At 41.3% G+C, this 11,646-nt stretch overlaps 1 protein-coding gene across 1 annotated transcript; it reads right to left on the reverse strand.

Annotated features, from left to right (window-relative positions):
• Positions 1-1,038: 1,038 nt before the first annotated feature.
• On the reverse strand, positions 1,039-1,425 carry LOC132007167 (histone H2A-Bbd type 1-like). Its single transcript, XM_059385273.1, has one exon. The coding sequence runs from the start codon at positions 1,423-1,425 to the stop codon at positions 1,039-1,041; it is 387 nt and encodes a 128-aa protein (XP_059241256.1).
• Positions 1,426-11,646: the final 10,221 nt, after the last annotated feature.

Consider the following 11,646-nt stretch of genomic DNA (forward strand, 5'->3'; position numbering starts at 1 on the left):
CATAATCTCAGGGTTGTGAGACAGAGCCCCGAGTCAGGCTCTGCAATGGGTGTGGAAACTGCTTAAGATTCTCTCTCCCCCTTCTCCCTCAGCCCCTCCCTCTCTTTTCTTCTCAAAGAAATACACGGATAAATATATAAATCTATTAATAACCATTAAGAACTTCTGGGACAGCATGTCTTAGGCCAGATAATACCTTTGATGCTACTATTTACTAGCGTCCACAAGAGAGGAAAGAAGGATTTACTTCACAGAGCATCACAGCACTAATAATCCGTGTCTCAAGTCCTTTTTTGGAATGAGATTGGGTCTAAATGAATGAAATCAACCTGAGCATGGCTCCTTTTCATATGCCTCTACACGGTTTCCCATCGCTCCTCCATCTTCATGGAAAGCCCCTGTCCCATTAGGTTCACACCAACTGCTACGCCACCCTCTCCACCCACCCCCACCGCCATCTCCTCCTGACTTCCACACATTCCCCCCATCATGAAGAAAGCCTTCAGCCCCACCCCGGTTACCATCATCGTTCTGGGAATTCGACACACCTGGGAGCACCCCCCACCCACAGCCATCCTCCTGGGAGGCGTTGACTTGCTCAGAGCCAGGGAGGCGGTCTTTCCCCTGCAGCCACCTACTCCCTCCACGGCCACACACCACCCCCGCCTGCAAACACTGTCCCCAGTAAACTGCTCCTGAAATACCCAACTCCAGCATCCCACACTGACCGCCCTTCCACCCTCCATTCCCCGTGGGAGATCTCCTGCCCCACCACCGGCCCCTCCGGCCATGGCCACTCCCCGTGCTGTCCCCGGAGAAACCGCTCCCTGAAATGCTGGACTCCAGCTTCCCACACCGACCGCCCCGTCCACCCTCCACTCCCCACGGGAGATCGCCTCCTGGACGTCCCACAGACACCACCCACTCAGGAGCACAGAAGCAGACACCAGTCAGAAAAATTGCACTGGATCTTAAGTCCTTTAATGGCTTTTGCTGACAGGAGAGCAGGCCTCCCTCGTCTATGCGCAGGGCCGGGGACTAGATGAGGTTGTTGTCTCTGGGACCCAGGCCGCCGCACTTTCTGGGCTGGGGCACCCCCTCCACCTGAGGGCAGGCGCTGTCCTCAAAGAGGCGGCTCAGGTGCTGGTGGCTGCTCAGGGCCCTCTGCACGTGCTCTGGGGTGATGCGTATCTTGTTGTTGTTGCGAGCCTCCTGGCCTGCCAGCTCGAGGATGTTGGCCGTCAGGTACTCGAGAACGCCCGTGAGGAAGATCGGTGTAGATGAGCTCAGGCGCTGAGCATAGCGACCCTGTCTCAGGAGGCGGTCCACGCGGCTAACCGGGAATTGGAGCTCAGCTCTCATGGAGCGGGACAGACTGTGCCTCCTATGTCTAGGATAGTGCCAGGGGCTTCTTCTCCCAGGCATGATGGTAGCTGGGTTTGGCCCTGCCTGATGGTGCCAGGGGCCTTGGTCTGTCGCGATACCAGTGCTCGCTCCTGTCCACTCTGCCCCTCACTGGCCCGGGAGCTGCCTTTAAGGCAACTCGGACATTGTGATGTCATTGATGACACTGGGCCCTGATCAGGACCCGCCTAGAAACGTCTATGATAGAAACCTGGTCTCCGTGTTTTACTGCTATATGAGGGAACTTTAACATTCTACCTGACGTTGGTATTCTAGCAAGATATGTTTGAATGAAAAATGTTTCCTTGGCTATAGGATACCACTCCAGGAATTCTAGCCTAATGTTATCTTTGAGCTCTTTTATATCCCTTTTTAAGTTGTAGGTCACCGATATGTACAACCACCGGCATAGGCTCAAATAATTCCTCTCTCACACAGTAATCAAACCAATTTTGCCTCCATGTATGCTTTCATCTCACTATTCCTGATTAATATTCCTGTTTCTATGCTTTGGATTCTCTTGTGAACAAGCTAGAATATCTGCCAAGTTGCTCATGTGATAAAATGCTTTAACATGTGTTCACATCTGAATGAGTGTTATGATCTTATACTTTCATAATTATCTTTAACTGTTTTAGAAGAAAACACCATATGTCCAATTGTCTCATCTACCAGAGCCAGGTAAACTTCCATGCCAAAGAAGCGGCCTATATGAACACTTAAAGCCCAGGCATGTCTTTTCTTGGCTCTTCAACATGACTCTAATGTACCAATTAGTACACTGTTAACTTTTACAATTTGCTTTCTTCTCTACTTGTTTGTTGTTTCTGTTTTGTTTTGGGTTCATTTTCAGCCAGTAAGTTATTCCCTGCCCCTGGCAGCCAATCTACTTTCTGTCTATATAGGTTTGCCTGTTCTAGATATTTATATAAATGGACTCACGTGAGACATTTTGTACCTGACTTCTTTCACTTGGCATGTTTTCAAGGTTTGTCCACATTATAGCATATGTCAGTACATAATTTATTTTTACGGCTGAGAATAATCCATTCTATACATATATCACATTCTGTTTATCCATTTATCAGTTGATAGACATGTAGGCTCTTTCCAACATTTTGGCTGTTATAAATAATGTTGCTGCAAGCATTTGTGTGTAAAATTTTGTGTTAACATCTGGCTTTGATTTTCTTGTATATACCTAAAAGTGCAATTGCTTGGTCATGTGCTGAGAATTTGTATTTACGGTCTGACCATCTGGGATCTTTCTAAATAGATTGATGGTTTGTAGAGATCTGGTCCCCGCTGGGTAAGAGACAACAGAGAATCTGGTTTGTCAGTCTTTTTGTTTGTCTATTTTTAGTACAAATCAATTCAGAATGTCATGCCCTCTGGGAGGAGAACACCTCCTTGGTATCTGTACCAGGGAGGTTTACTGTTTCTGTGTTTATACTTGACCCATGGATGAAATAATAGAATTGAGGCTACAAGTTCTATTTGTCTGTGCCTGTACATCTATGTGTCTGTAATCAGAAATGCCTTCATCACTGATTTTGTGAGTATATAAAGTCTTCCTACCTCCACATGGTACTAATACATAAGATTATAAATTCTCCGAAATTAAAGGCGCTCTACTCTGACTGGGTATCTAGATAAATAATTGCTTACATAAATTGAATATTACTCAAATACCCTGAAAATAATGGAATTAAATTTCTGACCCTTTAATGTGCTTAATTAACAAAAATATTCTTGTAGAAACTAACTCATTCATTTCAAGAATTTAAATTCAAAGTGAAATAAGTCAGAGAAAGACAAATACCATACGATCTGACTCCTATGTGAACTTAAAAAAAATGAGCAAGGGGAAAAAGAGAGAAAGGGAGAAAGACAAGGCAAGAAACAGACTCTTGAGAACAAATAGTGGTTACCAGAGGGGAGGTGGGTGGGGTGAAGCTTAAATAGGTGATGGGGATTAAGGAGTGCACTGGTGATGAGCCACCAGGTGATTGATGGAATTGTTCAATCACTATACTGTATACCTGAAACTAATATAATACTGTTATTAACTATATTGGAATGAAAATATTTTAAAGTAATTTAAATTCATATAATTTAAATATTTGGTAAAAAGGGTTACTTTAATCTTTAGTTTTTAATAAAAACAACTGTCTTCTCTGATTTATCAGTGTCAAGTATAATATAAACATTTCTTTTTTCTACTTGGGTATGTTTTTCCTAAACTTATACAGGTTTACTGATTAAGCACAGTACCATTACTTCTAGTTATTAATACTATAAAAATAGAAATTTATTTTTAATAAAGTTGAACCATTATTCAAACAATCACAGTAATGATTTTGCAGCTTGAGGAAAGTTACAGACAAGATAATATAAAAAGAAACATGAATCTGCGTTAAAATTTTGCCAAATCTGTCTCCATTTTGATGGGCTTATTCATAAGATTATAAAAATAAGCTTATAGTTCCCTTAGAATCAAATATTACAGTAATGCAAACCTAGAATTCAGCTTTCTCTCTGTAAAAATGATGTTTCCTTGGAGGACTTCTCTTACTAAAAGAGAAGTAAGTTGCTAGAATTAAGTTGCTAAGAACTAAGTTGCTCTTAGTAAAAGGTTGTGAAAGTTCACTCTTCATACCATTTGATAATTTGTTCAAAAGCAGAGATTTCTTATCTCACCAAAATACTGTATATTTTATTTCTAAATTACACATCCTAATTATGCTCCTTAAAATAGCCAAATACCATACATTTCTAATAATATTAAGGATTTGTGTTTATTTAAATATTGTGTTTATTAAATATTATATTGTCACTTTTATTAATAGGTAGCATTGTTACAGATGGGATTGGGAGGGAGACAAACCATAAGTGACTCTTAATCTCACAAAACAAACTGAGGGTTGCTGGGGGGAGGGGGTTTGGGAGAAGGGGGTGGGATAATGGACATTGGGGAGGGTATGTGCTTTGGTGAGTGCTGTGAAGTGTGTAAACCTGGTGATTCACAGATCTGTACCCCTGGGGATAAAAACATATGTTTATAAAAAATAAAAAATTAAAAAAAAAACTGGAAAAAAAATAGGTAGCATTGTTACAAGCATTCATATTCACCCAGGTGCCTACTGGTAACTCCTCAAGGCTGGCTTCCCTCTATATTCCTGCACTTCTGCTGAATTCTGCCTTAGGTGGGACACTTCCTTTACTCTTGACATTCCTGGTAGATTCTTCTCTGGACTGAGGACAAAACACTCATGCACCTCCTGCCATTCCATCCATTCACATTCTACCTAGTCATTCCCAAGGCTGTCATCACCTGCTTCCAGATCCCTCACACATCACCTTTACCCAGAATTCTTGCACCATTGGCCACGTCCTACCTGCTCTGGCTGTACCCTTGGACTAGACTAATTTAGCCCTGCACCCAAGAACATCTTGCAAAGTCCTCCACAAAGCTGGCTGTACTCTGCACCAATGTACCACCTACCATGTCCTTCTCTTTCTAGCTTATACTAACCTGAACTTCCTACAGAATACTCTTCTAGTTTGGCTATTCCTCCCAATCATGTAGTTCCCGCCATTCCCAATTGGTTGCCTGCACCCTTCACCTGTGTACTTCTTATCAGAACTCTCCTAGGCTGACTGCATCAACTTATGCATTCCAGTTGAATCCCCCTTTAGACTAAATTCTTCCTCCATCTGTTTACTTCCTGTCAGAAAGTACATTAAGCTGGCTGCAACATGTCTATGCACATCTTTTAGAGTCTATCCCCAGCTCACATCCTTTCTTCACCTATGCACCTACTGTCATATCCTTGCCTGCACCTCGCCACAACTGGTTGAATCCTCCACCCATGCACTTTCCTCCAAGTCCTCTGCCTTAGCCTATTCAGGCTGCTATTTAAAAAAATACAACAGGGTAGCTTACAAATAACAGAAATTCACTGGTCACAGTCATGGGGGCTGGAAGTCCAATATCATGGCACAGCTATGGTCAGATGAGGGCCCTTTTCTGGGTCACAGACATCTCACTGTATGCTCACAAGGCAGAAGCACAAGGGATCCTGCTGGAGCCCCTTTTGTAAGACACTAATTCCACTTATGAGGGCTTCACCCTCCTAAAGGCCGCACCTACTAATATCATCACATTGGGCATTAGGATTTCAACATGTAAATTTTGGAGGACACAAATATTCCAACCACAGTTTCCTCCCCTAGTCTGGATGCATTCAACCCTAGGAACCTCCTGCTAGGTCTCCTTTGAGACAGGATACTCCCTCTTTGAATGTCTCTATCACCGCATCAGCTACAATCCTGAGTGCCCTCTCCACCTAAGTCCTCTTTTCCAGATATATCCTGGGCTGGCTCTATTCACCAGGGACTTTCTTCAATATCCTATGAACAGGTTGTTTGTGCTTTCCTCTCAAGTATTTCCTGCTGGGTCCTATGCTAATCTGACCACATACTCCACCTCCTGCCAAGTCCTTCCCAAGACTGAATGATCTCTATACCTACACACCTCCTGCCAGGTGTAACCCTAGATGGGCTGCACCCCACACCAATACACCTCTACCATATGCTTCCCTATGATGGCTGTACCTTCCATTCATGCACCACCTAACGTGTCCTCTCCCATGTTGGATGTTCCTTTCTTGTAGGCATATCCTACTGAATCCTCTCCTAGGCTGGCTGTACATTCCACCAATAGACTTCCTGAAATATCCTCTCCTATACTAGATGCTCTATCTACTCATGCACCTCCTTCTCCAACCTCCATTAGTCTGGCTATAGTCTATCCACGCACCTATTTTAGAGTCTTCCCATAGGCTGCAAACTCTTACACACATGAACTTCCTTGCTTAGACTGGATGCACACTATAGGTATGCACCTCCTGCTGAATCTTAATTTAGGTGGAATGATATCCCTACCCATGCTTCTCCTAATGTCTGCTATCCTAAGTTGGATGCTCCCTCCACTCATGCACTTCCTACTAGAGGTTACATAAGGCCAGTTGTGCCTTTCACACATGCAATTCCTGCAGAGCAATCCTCTAGGCCACTTATATTTGCCAACCATCAAATCTTGTCAAGTCTTATGCAGGCTGTCTGAATCCTATATCCATGAAACTCCTCAGGTCCCTCCCATAGGCTGGCTATATTCTGCATCCACACACCCTCCGCCATGCCTTCCACAAGCTGGAACCAACCCTCTACCCAGGCAAATCCTACCATCTCTTCCCCTAGGCTGCCTGTACCTATTATTCATACACCTAACCAGACTTATCTCCTAAGCTGGACACTCCCCACACCATTTACTTCTTGCTGAATTTTGTCCTAGAATTCCTGCAAACTTCATTCATGCATATCCTTCTAGTCTTCCCCTAAGTTGGAAGCTCTCAAAACATTCACTTCCCGTTACCTCATCTCCTAAATCGGGCTTCACCTTGCAGGCAAGCACCTCCCTCAAGGTTTTTCTCAACAAGACTGATCAAACGTTGTACCTGATAGAAGTTTAGCCTGGTTTGACTGTAACAGCTAGACTCTCAACTTTATGTGATATTCTCAAACTGTAATTTCTTATCTCCATCTCAGAGCTCAGATGTCTATTGCATGTATGTAAAAACAAACATTTCTTGCCTAGATCCTCCTGTTTCACAATGTGCAAGAAATAAGTAGTTTTTAGCATGCCCTTCTTCTTTCCACAGCCACCTATCCCATGATCTCTACATACAATAGCTTTGGTTATTTCCCCCACTCTGAGATGTTATTGCCTTAAATTTTGAGTATCTCTTTATTGCAACAATCCTTAATAACGTCTTTCTTTACGAGTATTTGGGCTTGCCTTTTTTTTTTTTTTTTTAAAGCTTGACACTATGGTGACATGACTTGGATGGAGTAGTGACTATTTCATTAGATCCACCATTTTCACACAGTTAATAATGCTAGTCTTCAGGACAGTTTGAGCCCTTTCATGGCTGGGGAAATTGAGATACATGGTGAACTGCAATTCCTTATCCTTTTCTCTGACAAAGGAGCAAAGGATTTTGTCTGTTTTTGCACAGTAAAGACTTTTCTTTCTCCTTACATTCTTACTCTCCTGTTTCTCTGTCATACCTGTTTGTTTCTGAGTGAGATCATTGATCCTTACTCTTTAATGGGAAATCACATCTTGTGTTTAAGACCAAGGCCTTTAGCACTGAGAGTTGTTCATTTCACTATCCCAGAAAACCATCAAACTCACTGTTATCTCCTAGAATGCTCCTGCACAGCATACATGCTCCATCAGTCCAGTTTTACTTCCAACTAAAATTTCTAAGAGTAAAAAATTTGTTAAAGAAAACACAGAGCTTGGGCATCCTCTTTGGAGATCTTGGGTTATCTCCAAACTGGTTTGTTTGCTACGTGCTCCACACATAAGATCTCATCAAAACAATGTTCTACTTATTCTGTCTAGTATGAACAGGCAGAAAAACTTATACCCAACAGTATCTTTTCAGGAGCCATTATTTCCTTCAAAGATCATCTTCCTTACCCAGTCTTCTAAGACCTCTCTCTTTTCATCCTATCTCCTCCTTTTAGCTCCCTTGAATCCTTCATTTTGTCATCCTTCAACTCTCCTATCTCCTCCACCCCTACCAGATCTTTTCCTTCCCAGTCTTTCACCTAGATCTGTAGAGTCACTTAAGTTTTAGCCTTCCATCCTCCCACTGTGGACTCTTGATGAGCTCAAGGAATCCAAGATTAACCTACTAAAACTGCAATTTTCAAACCCTAGTCTCACTCTGATATTCTTGCCATCATTAAATATTTTCTGGATCACTGAACAAAATAAGAGGAATATTCCACTTAGAACTATTCCGTAGAGCCTGCTCACCAAAGCCTCCTGACTTTTACCAACTAGGCAATGTCCTTGTGTATCCAGGAGATGCCACCCTTTGTTTTTAAGAGGCTAGGTAAGATACCACAATCATTCTGGTGGATCAATATAGCATGATTTCTTTTCATAAAGCCAAGAAAATTGGTAATATCCTTCTTGTTTCTATCTCCCTGGTTTTCACTTCCAAATTTGATTGGTCACAAATATAAGAATTAAACAACAATGAGACAAATCTGTCTCCAAATTTAAACATAGGTTAACATATTTGGAAGGATTTTTCAGGTCTCTCTATAAATGACCATACACAGTTCTAGTCTCAATTACCAGTTTTGCTAATGGACTAAAGTACCTAATTGAGAAATCACACAAAAGCATAACATAAACTGTCATACAGATTCACTCTCTGGATTCATGCTTTAATTCAACATCATGAGGATGCCAAACTTGAAAAATCTGAATCAACACAAGTTCATGGTTTATTAACTTAGACAACTATAAAGAATGGTACTTAATATATATGGCCTTATTTCCTTTTGGAAACCCTCTCTTGACAAAGATATATGAAAATAAGTACAGTTTTAAATACCCACTAGATTATAAATGGAAATTCAACCAGCTCTTAGTGGACACAAAGGCTTCTTACTCCATCATAAACATTTCTGATTTTCCTACAACCCTTTCTCAGAATACACAAAATGTTTCTGTGATGGAAACCACCCGCAGCACAACTTGCCATGATACCAACCACTAAACATCTCATTTGGGTGTCTATACTCATAACACAGCTTTCTCCTTAGCAGGACAATACCAGTTAACCTCGTGGAAAGAGAGCTTCTCTCCATCTGGAACATTCACATAAGTTCTTCCCTCCAAATAATTCACTATAAAATTCACTATTCCTTCGTTTTTCTTTAAAAAAAAGGTTTTATTTATTCATTTGACAAAGAAAGAAAGCAAGCACAAGCAGAGGGAGCTGCAGGCAGAGGGAGAGGGAGAAGCAGGCTTCCTACTAAAAAGGGAGCCCACTGCAGGGCTTGATCCCAGAAGCCTGGGATCATGACCTGAGCTGAAGGCAGATGCTTAACTGACTGAGCCACCCAGGTGCCCCTCTACTTCTTCTTAATATACACTTTTGCTTCCTCATAGCTCCCACAGATCATACTGCTTTCCTTGCATTCCTTAAACTTTCAAGGACTCCCCTAAACTCCAAAATAACTAAAATGCTTTCTCACATTTTTGAAGCCTTTGGAACTCTGGACCTACTTATATTGGACAAATTTTATATGCAGGGACCTTAAAGATGGCACATGATCCTTCCATACCACTTCCAAGACTGATATAATATCCCTTAAATCCAGAGCACATCAACCAGGAACTATTAGTTGATATATTATTCATACCCACCTCTAGACCCTGTAACACTTCTATGCTATTTTTTTAAAAAATGGAAAAACAATATGGGCTAGTCCAAGATACACAGGACATAACAAGATTATTAAACCTCAATTCCCTTCACTCCCACATCTATTTTAGATCTATGTACTGCATTTTTCAACTCTCAACATTTGTCTTCTTTTACTTGGCAACATCAGCAGTACACATGGACAGTTATACCTCAAATTATCATTGAAGCCCCTACCTATGTGTCTTGTTCTCAGTGTAAATCTTAATAACCTCATGTTTCCTAGAAAATCTACTCAGATCTACTATGTCAGTGACCTTCTGTTATATGTTTCTAATTCTGATCATTCCACCATGGACACTTTAATATTTACTCCAGACCTTATTCAAAAAAGGTCATAAATTATCTAAGAATAAGATGAAACTCTGTAACCCTCAGATACTTTACCATAGGCATGGCTTTTCCCATGAAGGCAAAACATCACCTCCACAGCTCATCTCCACTATTCCTGAGTATCCCCTATATAAAACAAAAAGGCAGATTATGGTTTGGGGGCATTAACTGGATACTGTTGGGTTTGGGTCCCAAATTTCTTTCTATTGCCTGTCCAATACATAACGTGACAAAGGAAAATCACTCCAGAGATCCTTCAATAGGAATATCCTATCTTCACATGGACTTCCAGACCCTCAAACTGCTGTTGTCTCTGCCTGTAACTTAAGGCTAACTACTCTCCACCTTTTTCTATTACAGGAAGGGATACCCCTCATGAGATTGTCCCATAACACAACAGAATCCATTGCCCCATCAATTACATTAACCTGACTTCAGATCCAGTGGCTCTTTGTCTAGGGATAGTCACCACAGCTACCTATGCTTTCAAGCTGGTGCTGAGATGGTTTAGGATAACCTCTAGAACTTTATGTACCTCGTGATATCCAAACTCTGTTCCTCACTGAAAATATTCGACAATTCTCCACATCCAGACTTAACTCTTACAAAATTTTACCACTATATCCTTCCCAAGTTACTATTCATAGATGCCACTCAGTCTCTTTCCTTCCTTATCCAGATCTCTCTAGAATACTCCTTGTCCCCTGCCTTTCACTATTTGTAGATAAATGTATTTCTGAGGAAATTAAGTACATTTCTGGATGCCCATGCTAGCACAGACTTTACTTAACAGTTGAAAGCTGGCCCTTTACAAGAGCCAAATCAGTTGAGGTAGCCAAATTCACTGTTCTTACACAAGTCTGTTAGTTACCCAAGACAAAAAGGTTAATACACTAGCATGCTTTTGGTATTATGCATGATCTTAGAATGTTATGGAAATGGAATTTGTAACAACTGCAGGCACCCATAAAAAATGGTCCACTGGTAAGCTAACAGTCAAAAATTCTTAAGATTCAGACTCATCCCTCAAATGAGACACATGAATCTAAGGGTAACACACTAGTTGACAAACCTATAAAGCTAGTTACACAGCAAGGCACATATACCCCCGCTAATAAAACGTCACCAAGTCTTATGGTAGCTAAACTTCTACCAGAACCTTTATTGAAATAGCTCAAGGTAAAACCAATGTTGGCACCAGATAAAGAGAAAACTAAATGGAAACAAACTAGATATTTTATATACCTAGACCATACTCTGGAGACACCCACAGTCCTCTGGTCTTTCCATAGGCATGAAAAATCAAGGCCACAACCTTCAGAAAATGACCACCACAGGAGAAATGCCTTGCAATATTTTCTCTCTAAACACTGGTGGTAAATTTTACTTCAACTATAGAACAGATCACTTTGACATGTCCCATCTGCCAAAAGCACAAAGATAGATTATAAATGTGAGACATGGATAAAAATCTGTTCCTGATGTCCCTTTCATGCATTGACAAATGGATTTTATCCAGTATCCCAACTCACAAGGTGAAAACTACCTACTG

Source organism: Mustela nigripes, chromosome X, assembly GCF_022355385.1.
Source record: "Mustela nigripes isolate SB6536 chromosome X, MUSNIG.SB6536, whole genome shotgun sequence".
In the NCBI taxonomy this organism is placed as follows: Eukaryota; Metazoa; Chordata; class Mammalia; order Carnivora; family Mustelidae; genus Mustela; species Mustela nigripes.

What these genes read in the sequence shown, in the direction of transcription:
- LOC132007167 (XM_059385273.1), bottom strand. Translation starts at nt 1,425, where the DNA reads ATGCCTGGGAGAAGAAGCCCCTGGCACTATCCTAGACATAGGAGGCAC.